The 21,874-nt window shown below is 45.2% G+C and overlaps 2 protein-coding genes and 1 long non-coding RNA gene across 3 annotated transcripts; 1 reads left to right on the forward strand and 2 right to left on the reverse strand.

Moving 5' to 3' along the window:
- Window positions 1-1,300: 1,300 nt before the first annotated feature.
- Window positions 1,301-7,734, reverse strand: LOC135305596 (SKI family transcriptional corepressor 1-like). The gene is made up of 3 exons (XM_064429333.1): window positions 7,689-7,734; window positions 2,772-3,295; window positions 1,301-2,681 (listed from the first exon to the last, which is right to left on the reverse strand). Exons 1-3 carry the CDS (start codon window positions 7,732-7,734, stop codon window positions 1,743-1,745), a joined length of 1,509 nt encoding a protein of 502 aa, XP_064285403.1. The 3' UTR covers window positions 1,301-1,742.
- Window positions 7,735-12,845: 5,111 nt separating this feature from the next.
- On the reverse strand, window positions 12,846-14,516 carry LOC135306420 (uncharacterized). Its single transcript, XR_010367226.1, has 2 exons — window positions 14,262-14,516; window positions 12,846-13,840 (listed from the first exon to the last, which is right to left on the reverse strand). It is a non-coding gene; the product is annotated as an uncharacterized LOC135306420 (long non-coding RNA).
- On the forward strand, window positions 13,801-21,175 carry TMEM254 (transmembrane protein 254). The gene is made up of 4 exons (XM_064430314.1): window positions 13,801-14,765; window positions 16,243-16,346; window positions 17,515-17,574; window positions 19,647-21,175. Exons 1-4 carry the CDS (start codon window positions 13,986-13,988, stop codon window positions 19,765-19,767), a joined length of 1,065 nt encoding a protein of 354 aa, XP_064286384.1. The 5' UTR covers window positions 13,801-13,985; the 3' UTR covers window positions 19,768-21,175.
- Window positions 21,176-21,874: the final 699 nt, after the last annotated feature.

Here is a 21,874-nt window from a genome sequence, read left to right on the forward strand (position 1 = left end):
CCCAGCCTGACTAAAAGTGACACTGGTGAATTTGGGTCCTTGCTGTCTCTTTGACAAGTTATGTAGAAGAAAATACATTTTTCAATATTTAGCATGTAAAATCCTCCCATCTTTTATAAACAGGAGTATTTTACAGGCAGTAGAAGAGTGGTTCAACTGCTGAGCACATTTGGTTCCTGCCCCAGCATCACCTATCATATGACAGCAGAGATGCTGTTGGCATGCAAGTCCAGGGGAGGCCACTGCACCAACGCTGTGGAAGTACCTCCTACGTGTTGAAGGAGCATTCTCATTAGGAAGGTATTATGAGGGAGAGGGTATGTGTAAATAAATAAGTCTTAATGCGTTTTTTTTCCAAAATTTACTAGAAGAGTCATATATACAATCATAAATACAGTCTTTGTCCTTCATTCTCAAATACAACTTGTGTTCAAAGTGCCTTGCAGCTATTGTCTGAAGCCATACAGCTCTTCTGTAGTACATGAGCTTGTTCCAATCCTTTGGGTTAAGGCAGAAAAGTTACAACCACAGATATAAATTACTGACAAAAATCAGGACAAATTTTCTGGATTTCTTGTGTACACACTTCCATAGACATTTTGTTCAGGGATATCAATTTTATTAATAACATAATGGTCTGTGATTGAGTTTTATTTTCATTGTTTCTCTTGTTCTAGAAACAAAATAATTGAGTTAATAGCAAATTATTACAATCTAGAGCATACTTTAAAATTATTCCAGAGCCACATTTAAAACACAAAAATAGATCTGCATGTAGAGTTTTCAGCACCCTAGGCCTAATACTGCTTTAACACACATCCATGGCAGTTCTCCAGAGGTACACATGAAGAACCTTTCCATGATTACTGTGGTTTTCTGGATAACCATGGATCTAGAGAATTCTAAAAATAGGCTCCATGTGCAAATGCAAAGATGAAACACATTCCTCTCTCCTCTGAGTGCAGTTTCACAACTCCATGAAGGTAAAAAACCTTAATTTGGCAACTAGACAATCACAATTTAAAAAAAAAAAAAAAAGACAATTTGCAAACAAATTACACAAAATAAAATCACAAAAATATTGCCTTTTAAAAGACTGTGGTCATTTTTAAATGAAAACACTATATATTAAGTACCCAGGAAAAGACCATTAGTGTTCTTTATGAGGAACATACCTAAAATGCAAACACACCCAGTGAGATGTCCCCTGCCACCACCAAGGCTGCTTTCCCCATGCTTGTACCCCTCTTGTGTTAATGCTTGCTCAACTAAAAGCTATAAATAAGTCTGTCATCTAGGATTCCTTAAGTTAAAATAAGTGAATAAAGACCGGAATAGAAACAAAACTCAGTAGAGTAATGCCACAAAAACACCACCCTAGTGCTAGGGCTCCTGGCAGAATTAACCCAGCACAGTCTGAACACACAGCACTCTCCAGTGCTGGCACACTTGTGAAGATCAGCCGATGCACACAGGTTAATGTTAGGCTGCCCACAACCATGCAGGAATGCTGCAAGGGGCTGGTGCAGGGTGGCTTGGGCTGGGGAGGCAGCTCAGATGCAGCAGGTAGCCCTTCCTAACATGGCTTATCTTTGGTTCCCTTCCATACAGGGCACGAAACTCAGAGCAAGCACTCTGCACCTAGACCTGCAAAACCTCTAGCCACTTCAGACAACACTGGCAACTGAGAAAAAAAAAAATCACATTCATTTTCCACCAGGCAAGTGGACCCACTGCCAGTTTCATGTCTGACCCAAATGACAGACTGAATTCTGGCCACCAAAAGCAGAAAGGTAACTTTTTGTCTGACCTTGCTCCACATTTTGCTCATTCTCAAACAGCAAATCTAACCCTATTCCCAAAATTTCATTTCTCATGCCCAGCCAGTGAGAGTCATAGTCATTTACTGACTCCAGCAGCTGCTGCTCATACAATGGGGCTGGAGTGGCAAGTGCACTTTGATACCCCCCTTCATGCTTTGGAAGTACCAAAGGAGGACTGCCATTACTAGCTGCAAGCAGAGGTGAACTGTGCCTCATCTGCTCGGGCTCAGGCTTAGGTTCCCCCCCATCAAAACTAAAAGTGGAGCCCTTCCCAAAGGGAGAAGTGCTTGACTTGGCATACAAACAGTTCTCAACACCCAGGCCCTGGTTAGCACTGCAGTAGTTTAACACAGGCTTCCTGTACGTGTTCTCCTTAGCCGCTGGGTACTGGTGATCTGTACAAGGCTGGAAAACATCTGCATCTGAGTAGCAGCCTTCAGGGAAGGATTTCTTCAGGTGCGGATACTCCTGTGCCTGCTGCACAGGGAGCGAGAAGGGAGGGGCACTCCCCACGCTTCCCGCACCTGGTGGGAGGCCTCTTCCCGAACAGTCCAAACCGAAGTCAGCTGGGCCCTGACCCAGCGCTCCAAAAGTGTTATCCAAGCTCCTGAAATGCATGTCGAGCCTTGAGTACAGCTGCCCCGAGTAGAACGGCGGCTGACCACCGAAGCTCTGGCTCCCTCCGGGCAGGCCGGGCTGCGGGCAGAGGAGGCTCCGCTCTGTCCCCGGGCCCTGCTGCGCCCGGGGGAGCTCCTGGCCAGCGCACCGGGGCGGCTTCGGCTTGCTCGGCCTGGCGTAGGCGGCGGCCTCGCACTTCTTGTGGTTTAGCTGCCGGGCTCTCCGGTTCTGGAACCACACCTGCGGGACCGGCAGAGACTGAGCACCCGAGCCGCCGGGGAAGCCGCTCGGCCACCCGCCCGTCCTCCCCGCCCGGACCGCCCCTCTCACCTGGATGCGGGACTCGGGGATGTTGGTGAGGCTGGAGAGCTGCTCCCGCAGGGCGATGCCGGGGTACGGCTCCTTCTCGAAGGCGCGGACCAGCAGCTCCAGCTGCCCCTTGCTGAAGGTGGTTCTCTTGCGCCGGCCGCCCTCCCGCCCCGAGCTGGGGCCGGCGGGGCGCGCCCGGGGCTCGCCTGCGGAGAGAGAACGGGCAGCGGCGGTCAGCGGGGCCCGGCAGCGTGCTCCTGCCCCAAGGCCGCCACCAACACCGCCGCCACCAACACCGCCACCACCACGGCCACCAAGACCCCCGGCGCCTGCCCGCCCGGCGCGGCTCACCGGCGGGTCCGGGGCTGGGGGCCAGGCTGGCCGAGGGGAGGCTGGCGAGCTCCATGCGGGCCGAGGTCTGCGGGCGGTGTAACGGCACGGGCAGTTCCGTGCCTTAAAAGCCTCCACCCGGCCTTTAGCGACCCCCACCCACCCGGCCCGGCCCCTCAGCGGCTCCGAGGGTGACTCAGAGCCGTCTCCCACACCTCCATTGTCATCCCATCACCAAAATACACATAATGAGGGCTCGCCCCATCTAAGGAGCCAAAGTGTCTCCCAGAGAAGTCCCCGCTGCTGCCACCAACCCATCCACCGTTCTTTAATTCAAATGGGGAGCAAATAATTTAATGAAGAAATCCCTCCGAGAGAGCTCCCCTTCTCTCTGCACCGCAGGCCTGGAGCTCTGCTGGAAACCCGGTGCTCCCCCAATGCAAGGAGGCCTCCGTAAGGGTGGTAACCCTTCTCCTAAAGGCAAGCCATTCTAGAGCTTACTGCACCCAAGTGACAAGTCCTTGTAGTCCCCATTTGGTTACCCTGCTCCTATTCCCATCCACGGGACATTTTGCATCAGCTTTACTGCAGTTAATAAACTGCTGGTGGCTTTACTAGACGTTGCATCAACACCCCATATTCACAGCAAAGGACAAAGCTTCCCTCAGCACACTCAGGTCACCCAGGTCAGGCGGAGCAGTCTCCCTCCGGAGTGCATGCTGAAGAGCTCAGCAAAGGTTTCCCTTTCCTGGGGCAGCTTTCTTTCCCTCCAGACAGCTCTGCTCATCCAAGTCAGGTACAGAACAAGCAAGGTCTGTGCTATCAGCCCAAGGTGAAATCATGAACAGCATATTAATTCAAAAGAGTGGCCAGAAATATCATTTAAGAGAGCCAAGAGTGACATAAGGGACTTACAGGGAGCAACAGTTGCAACACTGAAAAGGATTAGATGTTAGAAGAGAAGCAAATCAATTAGTCAGTGTAATAATTTGTCAAATGAGGCCACTAATCGCTGTCACTGAAGGTGTTCAAGAACAGCAGCATCATTACATCATTTGTTTTTCATCTCAACTTGTCCCCGTTCATTTTTCAGATTTGGGACCTACTCCAGCTTGCTGTGAATCTGAAGGGTACAGGGACAAAGTGTGTGTGAGCTGGTACACACTGTTTGCATTCTGCAGGGACCAGTGCACCCATCATCCATGCTGCCACTTCTGGGTTGAGCTGCACAAGGGTTTTAACATTACACACACCACCACAGTGCTTCACAACAAAAAATTAATGTCCTTCCACACAGAGATGACAGTCAGGGATGACTCCTGTGAGTCTGGTACTCCGGAGACTGGATTGCTTCAGCAGCTCAGTCCATAAGACAAGGTACATGCCCTCACTAAGCCTAAATAATATATTCAAGCAGAAGTACATATGTATCTGAGTGCTCAGATACAATAAGCAGACTTATAAAGCTTGGGCATAGTTTTATTGACAGTGTTCACGACAGCAAATTCAGTTTCAGCTATTTAATTCTTGTTTTAAACATGCAGGCTTCACCTCTAGCTGCCATGAAGTCCTCATGGGGCTTTGCACCCAGTCGTGCACAAGCCATGTCCAGTGCACTCTGAGCCAGCAAAGTTTGTGCAGCTGCTCCTTCAAAAAAAGCTGATTACCTTTTTTTTTGGCCAGTTCAGTTTTTGGTGAACTTAATACAAGCATCAGCATGGGACAGGGATACACAGGAGCAAAGGGTAAGAGAGAATCAGGAAGTCTCAATTTGAACTAGCACAATAAAGTATGGAATTGCATGTGACCTTTCCATCTCTCTGCAATTCCAATACAATTGTCCATGGGGTGCATGCTACACTGGATCAAGGATACCGAGGATGCTTGCAAGGGTACAAAGAGAGATTACTTATTCAGTCTGGACAGAGGGAATGCTGAAACAAATGCTCAAAATTTTCTTTCTGGATTTCCAGTTTTCATGGCAGAAAAGATCATCTCATGGGACTGACTATAGCACAAAGCTGCCCCGTAGGCATCCTGCAATATTGAGCTCAAAGGAAGAGGGAAACCACCTCTTCCAACACACACATACACACCTTATAGACACAGCCAGTGCAGAAGAGATAAGAAGGAGCCAGCAGAGGCTTGCACAGACTTGCACTGCTTGCTAACAGTGACGTCCATCACTACTAGCTCGGCTCAAATAGAACAGCTTTTGTTAACATCCCCTAGCATAGAGAGAGCAGTTCACACTTCCCGGAGTTATTGTTTGAGGAGCTCTGCCAGGCAGCCCCTTTACACCCTTCATTTTCAGAGATTTTCTTTGCAATGCTAATCGATAGAGATTGCGAGTTTTGTTTTTAAGTCAGATTCCAGGAAAGAAGATGACAATCGTTGCCTCCCCCTCCTTTTCCTCCTTTTCTGCTGAGCATATGGACTTGGCCTGACATAAGAGTTAATTTCTGCCACAGCTGCAGTTTGACCATACACTAATCAAGAACAGTGACCAGCCCTTGCTGCCCATGTTCCCTTGGCATCCTCATGCTGTTGCATGCCAGTAATAATCAAAAGAACTGTTTGTCAGCTCCAGCATCTCCTCTCTGAATTCCATCAGGAAAATCGTATTCTGACCCCTACTTTTGATTCATTACACAAATAGAGAAATGGGAGAAGCATGGGAAAAGAAGCAGGAATACCCAAAGCAGCATGCTTAACAAAACCAGCATATATTTGGTTCATAGATTGTCTTCAGACTTCCACAAAGTTCCACGGAATTTTGCTACAAATTTAGGTAGAGTCCAAATGTGAAAACCCATTCTGTCGGGGTTCCTTTATGCCCTTTGTGATACAAGTGCAGCTATAGAGGAATCCAAATCACAGGTGGGATATGCTGAGAAGAGAACAGAAATGAAGGATACGTAAGTGAAGTGTATTTAGGAGCAACAACGTAATTATTAGATACGGACTAGCCTCGGCACTCTTTAAAATGGCTCTTGAAAAAGGGTTTGCACCAATCCTATACAGGGCGCTGGAAGCAGCTCTGTTCTCTCCCTCCAGAGCAGCCCTCATGTCGGGAGCTTTGGTGGCCCCAAAGTCATGGTAGCACGAACGGTATGCTGAATCACCCAGGGCAGCAGGGCTCTGTCACCAGGCGCCTGCCTGGGGAGTCTTAGGAAAAGCGCCCTTCAGAAATCCCTACATCAAACATTTTCTAGGGCAGTACAAAGCTATTGATGTTTGAGCAGAACTTTCAGCTCGAAGGAGGCAAGCTCAATTTCACTAGTTGGTCTTCAGACATTAACACCTCATAAAAAGGATGCTCATGCCCTGCTTATCTGGAATGTGTCTTTAATTATCTTTTGGTACGCCTTTTGCAGCCCATTACTTACCAGTCAACACTGCTTTAATTATGGGCTTGGCAGTAACAGGCAGCTCTTACATCGTTGAAATAAAAATGCCAGAAAGCAACTCAGGAGAACTGCAAAGAGATTTCATGTTCAAATGGAAAACGGTGGAATTCAGCAAAGGGACATGGATTCTCATTCACAAAGACTTCGTAGCATGAGCAGTACTCTCATGGCCAGGGGCACCCAGGAACCCTCCAAAGAACATGAGCAGACAAGTGATGGCTGTGCTGTCCTCTGTTCCTCAGGGAAAGGAGCACTCCCAGCAGCCCCACTTGCTTTGAAAAGTAGCTCAGTGTCCGGACATGTCCAATTGCCTGGGGTGCCAGCAGGATGAGCAGCATGGAGGCACATTTTGCACCGTGAGCAAAAAGAAGGCAAAATTTATGACAATCCTTGCTTTTCAAGAGTATTCATTCCTCAGTCCAGAACCGGCTCTTGAGAGAGCTGTCACCTACACTGAGCTTTTCCTAACAGTAAACACCTTTTTTATGCCAAAGCATTGCTCTAGACTTTTCTCCTACCAAAAATAAATGTTGCTTCTAATGCTGGAAGGTGGGGGAAAAAATATCGCTGAGAACACCGTGTACTTTTGGGACATACCAGTCTTGCTCTAGTTCACACTAAAATCTACAGATTTCAAGATGAAAACTGCATTAGGCCCATTTCAGATAACTTGGAATAATATTACATTTCAGTATTTCTTATATTTAAATAAATATAAGAAATAATTTAAATAGTTTTTGTCACTGATTGTAATGCTCTGAAATCCAGGGTGGTGATAAAAAAAGCTCCTACCTACAAGACTGAATGTCTGTTTCACCTGATATTTAACTCTTCACCAGTGACAAAAATTAGATACCTGCCACAGGAGGGTAGGAGTCTATAACCAGCTCAGTAAATGACATACTGGTACTTTTACTTAGAAATTATGATGAAAACTCGGTCATTTTCAGCCCAGAGTTTCTATTTTGTGAATTTATTCAGTCTTTCTCTGAATGTATGTAAATTTTTAGCTTCTAGAGCATCCTCTCACTAGGACATGCCACATGAAACACTTAGTTTTCTGTGTACTGAACATGTAACTTGCTAAAATCATTTGGTGCTTGCTGCTGCCCACCCAAGAACGTGTAGTGACTTTCACCTGGTTTCAGCAGTTCACACTGCTGGAGTAATTTTTTCATAAGACCCCTTCACTCTCTACCTTCAACCACCTCCCTTTCCAGTCCGAAGAATCCCATCTTATTCATGCTAGCTGCTCCATGCCTTTGTCATTCACATTGTCTTTTCCAGAGCTTTTTCTGGTTATGCTGCGTCCTTCATGAAAAAAGAAGATAGAGTGACTCGCAGAATTTAAGATGTAGAGGAATAATGATGTTTTAACTATTATGAAGGTAACGTGCAGGTTTTTTTCCAGTGCTTTCCTAACAGCTAACATTTCTGTTGTCTCTTTGACCCTCACTGAACTTGCATTCTCATAGAATTATCTATCAAACTCCAAAATCTCATTTCTGTGTTGTAATGGTAATCTGCTGTGAGACCTGAAAACAGTTCCTTACTTGTACTGTCACTATGCTGCCTACTGGTGAATTTTTGAGTCCTGTGGCAGTCTTGAAAGAAATTGTCATCCCTGTCAAAGAGAAGGCTGCCTTAAATTTTATAGGAAGTAAGACCCTAGATCATACCAAAGCTGAAGTATTTGTAAAAATTGTGTATTTTATTAAGTGGTAGCCCAGCAGCGCCCAACACTGTTCATTTTTTTCTGGGCAGTGGAAAAAAGTCTTGGAAGATGGATATAGGATAGCTAGGAAAGTGGTGATCACTGCCCCCAGCCTCATGCAATACAATGTCTCCTGCTCTGGTGGAGGAAAAATCTGTGTTCTGTGGGACAGACCTGCCTCCCACAGCCACACAGAACACTGATCTGCAATTTGGACAGGCTGAGCCTGAGTCTGTAAAGGGTTAGGATGACCACAGGGAAGGACAAATCTGCAGAACAGAATCCGCACCAGTGCAGGAATGGGCTGGAGTAGGATTTCCCTGTTCAATCAGCCTAAAGAATAGATTATCATTGTTCTTGACCCCGTTGAACACACAGCAGAAAAGCCACACAGCCATGCAGTAGGAAACCTGTGGTCAGTAAAACCCTGCCTCAGGAAACATTAAAAAATTGTGGATGAAATATCCTCCAGAAATCCAGCCTGGGCCTCCAGAGGGTTACTGAGCACAATTCAGTCTGGCCAGCCCTCGCTTGCTGCAGCAACACTGAGGTAAATAAGATTTCCTTTAAATGTCATGGTATTTCATGCCCAGTACAGTCAGGCTCACAGGCTACCTTATTTTATGGTAATCCTTTTCTCTGTACTCTGTGCCATCTCCTTCCCTGTCTCCTTTCCTTTCTGGGAAAGCATCTGTCATCATCCTCATCCATGCTGTTCATGTAACTGCAGATATATCCTGTGACTGATCAGCTCCAGAAGCATTACTGGACTCTTAGACCTGAGAGGATCAGACCTCTGAACTGCAGATGTTTTAGGAAAATGACTATCTTTTTCTTGTGCTGACAGAATATAAGGACAGCCCACGGGCTATCACGATACCACAGAAATACAACAGACCTCAACATGGTAGTCTGCCAAACTTGATTATGATAACTAGTCACCTAAAGACGAGTGAATTTGGCCTTAAGGCTAGTCTGCTGGGACTGGAGACAAGTTGTCTGGAGTCTTCTCCTCCCTGTTTAAAGAACTATTGCTCTAACCTTCCTTGTCAATCCTATTCCTCCTCATCTCCCAAATAACATCCCCACCCATGTGGCTGTAGTAAAACATGCTTCCCACCTATCTCACCCATCTGCTAGTGAGTGACCCCATTTCTTTGCTAGATCTGTGCTGGCTTTTTTCTACTGCATTTGATTTTTCCATCACAATATTCCTATTTCAGACACATAGGAAACAATATTCAGGACTATAAAACTGTGTCAATTGATATGACTTGTTCATTAACTGAGAAGCACAGAAAAGATCCATTAGTTGGTCCCAGTGGACCCTCAAGAACAGTAAACTAAATGGAAGCCTTTCCTTTTCTCAACACTGCACTCTGTTTACTGCCACACCACTTGGCAACATGAGGCAGTGTCTTTCCCAGTAGGAAGCAGTAATAAAGAGTTAGGAATTCCTTCAGAGAGAAGGAAGAAATAGTGTCAGATTCCAAACACTGTCATGAAGTGGTTCAAGGCCACAACAAGACATCAAAATGCTGAGGGTTTGCTGGAGATGGACTCCTTCCTCCTGTTATGACCAGTGTATGTGCTGTAGGACGCTGGTGTGCAGAGTCAGGGCACTGGACCTGTTTGAAATATGGTTTTGAATAGTCTGAGCTGCTCAGGGTTTTCCAACATGACCAATATGAATAAGGCTGTCTGTCACAATCTATCCTTGCAAATTACATTCAATTTTATTAAATACCCTCCCCAAATGACATAAAATCTTTCTTTGCTCCCATACCTTCAAAAAGATCTTGTAAAATGCTTACAGTTCATATCCAATTTTTACAATTCCACCCGATCCATGTAGCATAAATCCAACATTTATAAACTGAGAATTCAAATGGATGTTACTTGTTAATATTTCATTTTTAAAGCTACCTCACATAATCAAAAAAGACATCAGAGATGTCCACAAAATATTTTTAGTTTGACTCAAGTTACTGACTTCCAGCAGATTTGGGTAAAAACAAGTAGAGAACTGTAAACTGCAGAGCTGTGGTAAAAAATGAAGCTCTCTGTGCAACCTGGACTTCAAACTGGTGAGTTTTGGCTGTCTCTACAAAGGCTTATTAAGGTAATGTTGGTTGAAACACATCATGATAAAGGTGGCTGTTTCACCTTCCTCTTCCTCTTTAATAAGAGAAAAAAACTCCACAGTGATATTGTTAGGATGAACATATGGAACTCTGACATAAATTCACCTCTAAATGAACAAACTGAATTTGTAGTAAAATCAACGAGAATTTCATATGTTTATAACTTACAGCTGTAACCTAGTTATTAATATTTGCAAAGAATAATGTATTTAGCTGGAACCTTTGTAGCTCACAATCTCCAAGACTTGAATTATGTTCATAATTGTGTTTAAAATGTGACAGAAGAGAAGTAGTTTTATCAAACATCCAATGAATCCAATGAGAAATGAGAAGGATGCAGCAGACATATGCAAAGGTTAACTCACTCCAAGCTGCAAAGGCTATTCACCACAGTATCAAACAGAATTGCTATAGCACATTGTTTCCTATTATGCACATCTCATTACACTCAACATTTCCTGTAAGTATTGGACTCTGTTGAAAATCTTGTCCATTAACCTCAAGAATTTAATACTTGTCAAACTGCAACACAAAATATTTTAAAAGACCATACTTTTCCTTAGCTTCTCTAGTCTTAGAACTAAACGACTAAGGTGATACTGTTCTGAGTCCCCACTAAAAATTTAAAATGCCAGGTTAATTAGTTACATTAGGAACCAGACATTGCTTGTAGTGGTTTCACTGTAGCACTGTGCCATTTAGCTCTGATTTAAAAAATAAGTCCTGTTGATAATTCTATTTCCTTAGGTGACTTTCCCTGAATGCATCCCATCTCTTTTTATACCAGCTTCAAATGCAGTTTAAAATAGGCTCCAGTTTATTTCCAAGTAACTTCCTAAGAAAAGCCCAATCCCTAAATCCTGATTTATAAAGAAAGTTGCTGTTTAAAGAAGTCACCTCACTGACTCTAGCATGATGACTCATGCCACAAAATTCGTTCTGAATTTGACTAATCCTCCCTCCTCCCCCTCTTTTTTAAAGGAATTTTAAAAGACAGAGAAGAGCTAACGTGTCTCTATCTATTCTCTGGCATCCACCAAGAACACCAAACAAAAGAGGCCGACTACCTGGCAAATACCCTTTGTACTTCCCGATGGAAGTGAGATAGCCAATATCTCTAAGTTAGAGATAGCAAATGTTTCTAAACTGAAAAGGCAACAGTTTTCAAAGTTGAAATCTTAGAAGTTATGGTAAAATAGCTTTATTTTCTGTAAACTCAGCAAAGTGAATTTGTTCTGCATTTTTTCAATAATTCACATAACAGTGTTTGGGATTTGTTGTTTCCAGTTTAGATTATAGCTGTCAATAAATGCAATTCATTGACAAATAACTTTTCCAATGCTGAAGCCGCAAAGATAACTAATCTGTCAAAAAATATGAGGGCACAATTGCAAAACTTCACAAAATATGATAGAGCAAGCTTTTCAGCTACTCTGGGGAATTACTCCCTCAAAATTAGCCATCAGATATATCTAACACCTAAGAAACACAAGAAAGATTAATCACTGGAAGCTGTGGACTTTCTGTTTTATGACACCTTCAAGGTAAGACAAAATGCCCCTTGAAACTTATCCTGTAAGTCACTGACCTCTATTCAGAGAAACAAGGTAATATTTATTGGCGTGTGCTGGCCAGACTAGATGATGCTACAGGTCTTCTGGCTTTAAATTATTAAAACTGGAATTCTATTCAGCTTCTTAAATACTCTAAAGACTCCTCTCTTTGTCAAGAGAAATAGTCTGTTTTAACAAGTCAGGCCAAAGACACTGTCCCATATCAGAAATGGAATCTCTGAATGTCCCCAAGAAAGGCCTGAGCGCGGAGTTGGCTCCATGAACTATTTCACATTCAGGTCCAAGGCTGCTGAGATGCCAGGGCTGGTAGAGCTGCCCATGACAGACAACAGGGCCGGCAGCGAGTGGGGCTGCTGCCCCATGGGAAGAGTGTCACCTAATAAAATATATATATCAATTATTTTTTGCAACAGAGAAACAAAAGTAAGGCAGCTCCCTGTCCTCTGCCCACGGGGCGGGCAGTCCTCACAGTACGGGTGACACGACACGGTCTGACCATCACCAAGGCCAGTCTAAAGAGGCAGCCCGTGCCTCTGCTGTGCATGCACCGCCCTCTGCAGTCACCGCAGCGCAGCAGCCGTGCACTGCAGCCGTGCAGTGCAGCCGTGCAGTGCAGCCCTGCAGTGCGGCCCCGCAGTGCGGCCCCGCAGCCTGAGCCGCTTTTTGACTGCGTTCCCGAGCACGGCCTTGCTGTGACCGCGGGGATGGCCCTGGTGTGGGACGAGGTGGGCTCTCCTTGTGCGGGCCAGTCCCGGGCTCTCCTACCATAAAGCTCGGCCCGGATCAGGATCTCAGCTCCACCTCTGGGCACGGCATTATGTGTACATGGCAGAAGCAATTGTGTACAATGTTCCAAGGAGGAAGAAATTAACAAATGGGCTACTAAAAAACAAACCAAAGCAAAGCAAACCAAACAAACGCGGGAGAAAAAAACACAATAAATTTAATTTCAGAAATTTCTTCCAGATACCAAGACGTAAGTGGGGGCCACACAATCTTCTCTCCTGCATCAGCAAAGCAACACAGTGACATTTATTAATCAGGCGTAAGTCCACAACCTCAGTGGGTTTTGTAGATGGGATTCCCAGCAGTTTTACCACAGCAGGATTTTTTACCAAACTCTCTGGTAATCTCCAAAGAACACCCCAGAAAAAGGAGGAAAAAAAGAAAAGGGCGGGGGAAAGCATAGGCATGTCATTAACAGATAATTATCAGAGCAGCCTATTTAGCCTTCCTGCAAGGAGAAACAAGAGCACAGCCAACATTTCACAGTGTGTATGCACTCTCAGTCATGCCGAGCAAACAGGTCGCAAAGCTCAAAGGAAAGCATAAACCTGCCCAACCCACCCAACATTTCTAGCCCTGAGCACCTTTCCCAAGGCCGCGGTGACTCATCACCGAGACCACATTCCCAAAAGGGCACAGAATAGAAAACGCTGGACTTAATACGCTTTGAATGGCCACTTTTGAAAAGGGAAGGTACTCTGTATTGTTCTAGGTAACGACTGCTCAGCGGCAGGAAGGTCAATAGCTGTTTATTTTACCCCAGGAGCGAGCGCCAGTGCAGGCTGCGAGCCGGGCCGTGCTGCGGCAGGGACACCCGTGTCCCCGGGGCGGCCCCAGGCCCTGCGGGGGCCCGGGCACAGCACAGCCCTCAGCCGCCTCCGCCCGCGGCCCCGCGCCGTGCCGCGAGAGGGCGCTCGCTGCTCGCGGCGCGGGCCGGGGCCGGGGCCGGGCCGGGGCTGCCCGGGGGCGGATCGCGGGCCGCGGCTGTCCCGCGTCCTGCATGTCCTCACCCCCGAGCAAACGCTGCAGTCAAGCAGCAAGGAGTCCAGTTGAAAAGCTCACTCCAGCTTCTGTGCTGCTCCACGCTACGCTCGGTACAGAAACGCAGAATCCATTAGGCTGGAAAAGCAACCTGTGACCGAACACCAGACGGTGGCACTGAGTGACACGTTCAGTCTTTTCTTAAACACCTCCAGGGACGGTGACACCACCACCTCCCTGGGCAGCCCGTTTCGGCGTCTAGTCACCCCAAACTGCCCCTAGTGTAGTTCTGGACTATGTCCTCTTGTCCTGCCACTGGCTGCCTGGGACAAGGGACCAATTCCCATCCCCTACCCCCTCCTTTCGGGCAGTTGTACAGAGTGACAAGGTCACTGAGGACCCTTTTCCCCAGGCTAAACAACCCCAGCTCCCTCAGCTGCTCCTCACAGTGCTTGTGTTCCAGACCCCTCACCAGCCTTGCTGCCCTTCTCTGGACACATTCCAGCAGCTCAAAATCCTTCCTAAACTGGGGGGGCCCCGAACTGGACACAACACTCGAGGTGTGGCCTCACCGGTGCCAAGTACAGGGGGATGACCCCTTGCCTGGTCCTGCTGAACACACGGCTGCTGATCCAGGCCAGGATGGCATTGGCCTCCCCGGCCAAGCGGGCACCCTGCTGCCTCACGTTCAGCCAGTGTGGAGCAGCACCCCGGGTCTCTCTGCCCTGGGCCACTCCCAGCCTGGGCTTGCAGAGGCCCGGTGCAGGAGGCGACCCTCGGTCACACCGGGGCTCCCTCCAGCCCCGGGCGGGCAGGCGGTGCCGCGCCGCTCCCCGCCCCGGCCCGGGGGCAGTGCCCTCCCGGGGCTGGGCTCCGCCGCCCCCGCCGCCCGCCGGGCCCCGCCCCGGCCCGCCCCCCTCAGCCCGGCCTTAGCGGCGGCGGCGCGGCCTCCGCTCACTGCGCGGCACGGCGGCATGGCGGCGGCGGCGGAGCGCGGCCGCGATGGCAGCTGCCACTTCCAGCGCTCCCGGCTCATCTGGATGGTCGCCATCATCTTCGGCATGATCCTCCTCGGCGTAAGGAGCGGCGCGGGGAGGGAGGGAGATGGGTCAGAAAGCGCGGGGTGCGTGGAACAGGTTCCCTGCACCGTCCCCGTGTCCGCGGAAACGCCGCTCCCTGAAATAAACGGGAGGAAAAGGAAACTAGAGGTGCTGCTTTGGCCAGGCAGGGAGGAGGCTGGACGGAGCCTGCAGGAAGGCCGGAGTGAGGGAGAACCCAGCTGGTCTGGAAGGGAAGCGAGGCCGTGGCGCTGGAGCGTCCCGGGCCCGGTCGGAGCATCCCGGGGCACGGCACCGAGCGGTTTGCGGGGCAGTGCCCTGGGAGAGGGCCGCGGCATCCCAGCGCTGCGAGTCGAGGCACTGAGCATCAGCACAGCCTGTACGACCTGGTGGCGTTGGAAAACACACGAGTTCAGTCACCGCGTTATCTTAATTTCTAAAAGCAGACTTCAGCTAAGTTAGGTTCGATTACTGGAGCCAAGATATTAATGGCTTTTTGATGTATCTGACCAGTTTATGAAAGTCGTCTCTTGACTTTCACGTGTTGTGATTTTCTTTCTGTTTGCACAGATTTTTCTGAACTTAAGAATCACCACTGTAAAAATGACAGTCGAGGCACGTCAAGTCACTCACAAAACAGTTTTTGGGCTGTTTCAAGAAACAGAGCGAGCTTTAAGCAGATTCCCTGTTTAAACCCATCACCTTGCATTTTTGGCAAAGCTAAATTTACATCTAGTGAGAAGCTGCAGTGTTGATAGCAGAACCAAGATAAGGCAGGGTGAACTTTGGCCTAGCGCTCACCTTGGTCCCCAGTGGCCTCTGAAGTGCACAGCTCATCGCTCACTGCCTGCTTCTCCGGTTTGTGAAAATCAGGGTGCACAGTGCTAAACATTCCAGACAGCTCTGTGACAGGAAGGAAACCGGGAAAGAAATTCTGCATCTCTGGTCTAGGGATTCGTGCTCGGTTTTCTTCTGCGCCCTGTTAAAAATAAACAAAAATCTGACATTTCCTTTTTTAGGGGATGAAAGAAGAAAGACTAATCCCCTAGTTTTAGATAGCTATTCCTCCTAAACACTGTATTCATTGTTTGGTCTCCTCAGGTCACTTGCCTCAGATTAATTTCTTCAGGACAAAGACAATGTAGGTTTTGCAGCTTCCATGTCTAATAGGTAATGAGCTTACAACTTAAATACCACTTAACGTGCAGATGCACTCTTGGTCCCCAGACAGCAACCTTAAACTTATTCCCTTGGCATCTGGTATGTCAAGGAATAAAAATTTCCTAGTTGGAATCTTTCAAAGGCTACTGGAAGAATATGGTCCTTGGACAAGGTTAATGGAATGAAAGAATTTAAGTACTATGAATAAATGTGCTCTGAACTCATGGGGGCTAACTCAAAAATAAAGCTATTTTGAAGGTTAAATTGATAGTACCTCTACCTTGAAGTAAGATAACTTTGTTTTTTTGTTGTTTTGGTTTTTTTTTTTTTTCAGTGGGTAACGCTTTGGCCTTCAACTATACCTTATAGTTACTTGGGATTATTTGGTACCTTCCTTAATTATTTGGTGGAACACCACCACAAATGGGTATGCTACGGGTAAGTTATATTTGACTGTGTAATTATTTTGCCTCTCTCTGACTCTTAGTCTGTGTTAACAAGCTTTCCTGTAACCCAGTTGTTAATTAGATTTAAAGAGCTCTCCTTTCAAGCTCATTACAATTAAGGGTGTGGGGTAATAAGTATGTAGAGGACTAGACAGGCTAAGACCAGTTTGATAGTTCAAAAATTCAACTTTGAATTTGGCATACTGATGGTTTAACAAGAAAGGGAAGAATGTTAAGATACTACTTTTGATGACAGTTATTAGTCCAAAGTTATGCTTGTACCATCTACTGCAAGTGTTTTTCTTCTCTAGTTGTTACTCAAGTAGTCCAGTTCTTTCTTTAAGAATCTTTTTTTATCCAGCTTGAATTCAAGAACATTTTCTTCCCTGGTACTCACTTCTGATCTACATGAGAAATAACCTGCTGAACAAACTGCATAGTGCTAAGTTTTGCCGGGTTACAAAATTTAGTTTTTGCTACTGTAATTACCAAAAGAGCCGAAAATATTTCCTTGAGCTCACTGACTTCCTGTAAAGACAGAAATCAGTAGGGCTTTCTTGTTTATTTTACCATCATGCAGAACCTTCATATTGTCTTAGAGCATCTTCTGCTTTAGCAAGGTATTGAATTGATTCTAACTGAATATCCTGTCTTTTTTTTCCTACAAAAGCTTCAATATAAAAATGTGTAGGCCAAGCGTGCCTACACATTTTATATTCTGAATGTATACACACAGTTGTTTTCATAGAACTAAATCTGTAAAAACTTAAGTAGCTCTTTAGGACCACTAAAAATACTTGTGTAAGTAAAAGGATAGATTTTGCATGCTTAACTAAGATTAACTTGTACTGCTTTCACTAAGCATTTGGCTTTTGGCTTAATCTAAGTGCTGAAAATTTTGGAAGCCTAGTGGATGCTCCAAATAGCAGGTCAAGGCTTATTGCACAAGTTACAGTTGCTCTGATTTTCTCAGTGGCCTTCAGTTACTTTTAAGTTACACTTGTGGGGTTTTTCCAAGATGAAAAACACCCCTTCCTTTCTAGGTTAAAATCAGTTGTCACTTCAATGCTTCCAGATTTGTATTCTCTGCATAATGCATCTTGGATACAACAGTTTCTCCCTAATTTTCAGCAAAATAAACCATGTTTTCTTTCCACCAGGTTCTGGGTATCCTGGTTGATTCACATAGTGGAAGCCCTCTACGGTATTAAGTTATGCCAGTAAGTTGTTTCCTCCTCTCACTCCAACATCGGTTTTCTGCAAAGGATTTCTGACTCAAGTAACATAAGCAACAGACTGATTGTGGTGGCTCTCAGCAGCAGTGAATTCAGAGGATGCTGGTGAAATTCTTGCTGCAGTGGTAGTGTGCTGTTGGTTTCTGGCAATTCTCCCAGTGGTTACTGTTGTGCAGGGCAGCAAAACCAAGGGCTGGCAACTTGCACAAGTGGCAGCAGCAAGGTTTGCCAGAGATTGTCTGGCAGCCCCTGAACTCCCTGCTCACTGGGTACCACTGCTGCTCAGGAGGCAGAGGGAGCAACAGACAGTGTAGAAATAGTCTGATAACTTCAGGTGTTAGAATTTTATCAGATCTTTCCTCATCAGGATTGCAATACTGCTAATCACACGCTTAAACAATCACACTTGTATTGTGGGAACACAACTGGGCACTTTCATCTGGGGACTCTTGCAGATCTACTTGCATCTGCAGGTCCCTGGGATAAAATACTTGAAGTAGTCATACAAGCAAGGCCATCTAAGTCCTAGGTTAGGATATCAATGTACCTGGAAAGGAGTGCTGTCCAAACACATCATCCTTCTCTAGGTTGTCATTAGGTTCTCATGCTCTGCAGTCAGGCCAGTCTGGCCACAGTCAGGCCAGTCTGTTTGCCATGATGGGTTTCCACTTCATTTGGGTCTTCACTGCTGTCTGTCCCAGGCTTCTCAGGTAACAGCTCTTGGAAACAACAGGATTTCGTTTCATGGAACGCTGCATAAGTTGGTTTGTTTTTTTTTTAAAGATAGTAGAATGTGGATTATTAATTTCTGCCTTCAGAATGAGAGTTAGTAAAAATTTAGTGTTTAGCAGACTCTCATTTTGAGTCTGAGTGTGCAAATAAATGGGTATCGGGGCCTAAGGCAATTCTTTCAAGTATGAGGAAACTTGACTACCAGTAAGCATACCAAATGAGTATATTGTAATTAATTTTACTAATGAAGTTTTACAGAGTAGTGTTAAAACCCACTAAAAAAAAAAAAGGCAGAGGTGGCCTACCCATGATCATCTCATCAGGAGTGCTGCTTAGATTACCTAACAGCTGTACTTCTGTGAGCACCAAACACCATTTATTTTTACTTATGTAAAAGTTATGTCTACTTGGCAACATTGCAGAGGAGGCACAAAGAACACTGTGAGGATGCAGATACAAATTTGTTAATCAGCAGTAGTATTGTCATTGGCTCTTGGCCTGTATTGCTGCACATGGTCTGTTCATTAAGCTTGTCTTGTAGCAACAGGTAAATTTCTTAAGCCCTTGTTCTCCAGGTTTTGCACTAATTTGAAAACACTGCAGCTGGGATTATAAACAAAAAAAACCCACAGCTATATAATTGTTTACAGGAAATGTGAAACCCCTTGGGTTTGCTGTTGTGTTTATACTTGTTCCTTTCAGTAGGAGTACTTCTCAAGAACAGTGGAGGAGAAAATGACATTTTCTGTAACATACAGAAAAAGTCATATATGTTATATTGAAACTAACTAACATAGGAAGGTCTCTTCTTCATAAATTAAGTGAAGTGCCTTCAGCCCTACTACCTGTCTTTGTCTAGCCACAAACTCAGGTACCAGTGTTTCTCCATGCCCCATCACACAGTCATTGTCAGGTCTCTGCCCTGCCAGCATAAAGTCTTCCTTGACTAACACAGCAAGAAGTTATATTCAGACTTGTGTATTAAGTATTAAGCTACTCCAGTTTCTTGCTTCTTTGCACACAAACTTCTGGGATAAGTAATTTCAAATAGGACAGATGGAGATTGCAATTTATATATTGTTGAGGAAATTTTATTCATAGAATGTCTTTTCTTCAATAAATAGCTCAAAATCCTAAACCCAGAAGAAATGGTATGTTTAGTTAGCACAAGGAATGTCTCAGTATGGAAACTAATGTGCTGAACTGAAATGTTCTAATCCTGTCTGAATCTCAAGGAAAGCTAGAGATAGCTTACCTTACTTTATAAGTAGCAGTACAGCCTGCAGGAGCCGAGTCTTGTGACACATTTTGTGTTTTTGTTACAGAGCTAAAGGAATCACCGACCCGGCTGTTCAGTTTCAGTGGTTTGTTCAGACCCTGTTATTTGGATATGCTTCCTTCGGTCTCCTGGTGTCTTACAAGCCTGCAGACAAGAAGCAGTACTAGAAGACAATGAAAGAAGTCACTTCTCACATACTTGATCTCATTTTTCTGAAAAGACCCCCACATATGTATCTAGGTGCTGAAATTAGCTAAATTACATTCCTGCTGCATGATGCAGTGCCCTTCTACCCAAGCAACTCTCCTCTTACTAAGCAACACAACTAAAATTCACAGGGCCCTGTGGATAGTTCAGTAGAAAATCATAACTTCAGTCTTGGCACTGACAAATTTTAATCCTGTTTGTTAGGCAAGAAGCCAAAAGTTGCTCCTCTGCAGATTTTGACATGTATACTCTGTCACTGAGAGCTGGTAGCAGTGGTTGATAAATTACCTTTTCATGAGGAGAATTGTTCTTCTGCAACAGGGAGGGTTATTTACATCCACAAGGCAGCTTGCATCTGTTTTGTAATAGGATTGAAATTTACCTATATTTTCTCTATGGGACTGACATTGTTGTGAAAGCCTGCTCTTTGCACTTTGTTTTGTCTGCTTACTTTGTTCCCCAGAGGACAGACCACTGTACTGCTGCAGGCACATTGAAAAGACCAGGTCTCAGCTCAGGCTGAGGTACAGTGAGCTTGGATACATGAAGCACTTTAACTTGGTTTAATACAAGTGCCTTAAAATTCATGCAGCATGACCTCATCTTTGTAATGAAGATTTTAAGTTATGAGTTATTATAGTATAAAGTAGTTTTGAAGGCAGCTTTTTTGAGGAGTGATTTATTATCCAAAGGAAAAAAAATCATTCAAAAATCTAGCTGAGAAATTGATATTTGGGAATGAAATTAGATGTAATGAATAAATATACTACTGATTCCCAGCTGCTGGTCTTCTGAAACCTAAGGTTGAGAGACCACCATAAGCACACCTCAAGAGTATTTCCTGTATGTGTAGTGAGTCTTCCATCAGACTGTCTTTTAAATATTTGAACAAGAATTTAGCCTGTGTAGTTTTAGCACTTTTAAAAGGAATAACTATTTAAAGTACTAACTCTGGTGTGGGGAGAAGTTTTATCATGCCATTTGCCATGGTACTGTTCTGGAAGAAAGGGTAAGAAAAGGTTGTTCTTTAAGGGCTCCACAAGGTGGTAACAAATAACTTCGTGCCTTGTGCAGTACCTGCAGGCTGTAACACTTTGATGTGGGAAGCCTTATTCAAGCACAGATACATAAAGTTTTTGCTTTCGGTGGGTACTAAAAGCATGAAGAACTGAAGGGTTTTGAAATGGTCTGTTTGTAGTTTGGGTTTTGTTGTTTAATGGCAAACTGTTAAACATTTTATAGAGAAGTAGAAACTCATTTAGCGGCTAGAAATCCAACAGGAATGTCAAGAGCCTGAGCTACATTTTACTGTGTAACCTTTTGTCTTAGTCTGTGACCCTGGAATAAAGATTTTTAAAAAGTGAAGAAGTTGTTTTTAATACATCCTGTTATTTATTAGAAATAAAATCCCATATAAAATACATAGACACCTTCTTGACACCAGCATCCGTGTTCACACTTAGAACATGCAGGACCAGCTTTCCAAAGTCCCACTGCTGGGACTACACTGCCTTCCCCTCCCACGGCCAGGCTGCACTGGGCAGGCTCACCCTCAGCCCTTTCCACTGGGCTCTGCAGTGGCTGCAGGTAAATCGCAGCTCTGAGAAGTTAACCACGTCCTGTCAGACTCCCCTAATTAGACAGGCTTCCTTTTAGGTGGGCAGTGGCAAAGCGTCCTCAGTTCAGCCCATTGAAGCTGGAGCAGAAAAAATACATACTGCCTTAGTTTAAAAAAAATGACCAAGTTAGAACAAGGCACTGGCATGAGCCCCATTTTTGAAGCCTCTCTGGGATTTTTGTTTAGCACGACAGAGTTCAGCAGCTTTCTCTGTGGAGTTTGCTGGGCATTGCTTACCAAAGCGTCTAGAAATGCAACTCACAGGTATTCATTCATTCACCTTCAGACACTTGCTCTCCCCAGCCTTTGCTTCACAGTAGTTCAGTTTTAACACTTGTTTAAAAAAAAACGCAAAACACCCCCAAAAATAAAAGCCCAGACAGAAACCAAGCAGTGTTTGCTGTCAGCCTCTGTCCCAGAACTGTGAACGGCACCAATGCCTGTTTGCT

The sequence above is a fragment of the Passer domesticus genome, chromosome 8, assembly GCF_036417665.1.
Source record: "Passer domesticus isolate bPasDom1 chromosome 8, bPasDom1.hap1, whole genome shotgun sequence".
Classification (NCBI taxonomy): Eukaryota; Metazoa; Chordata; class Aves; order Passeriformes; family Passeridae; genus Passer; species Passer domesticus.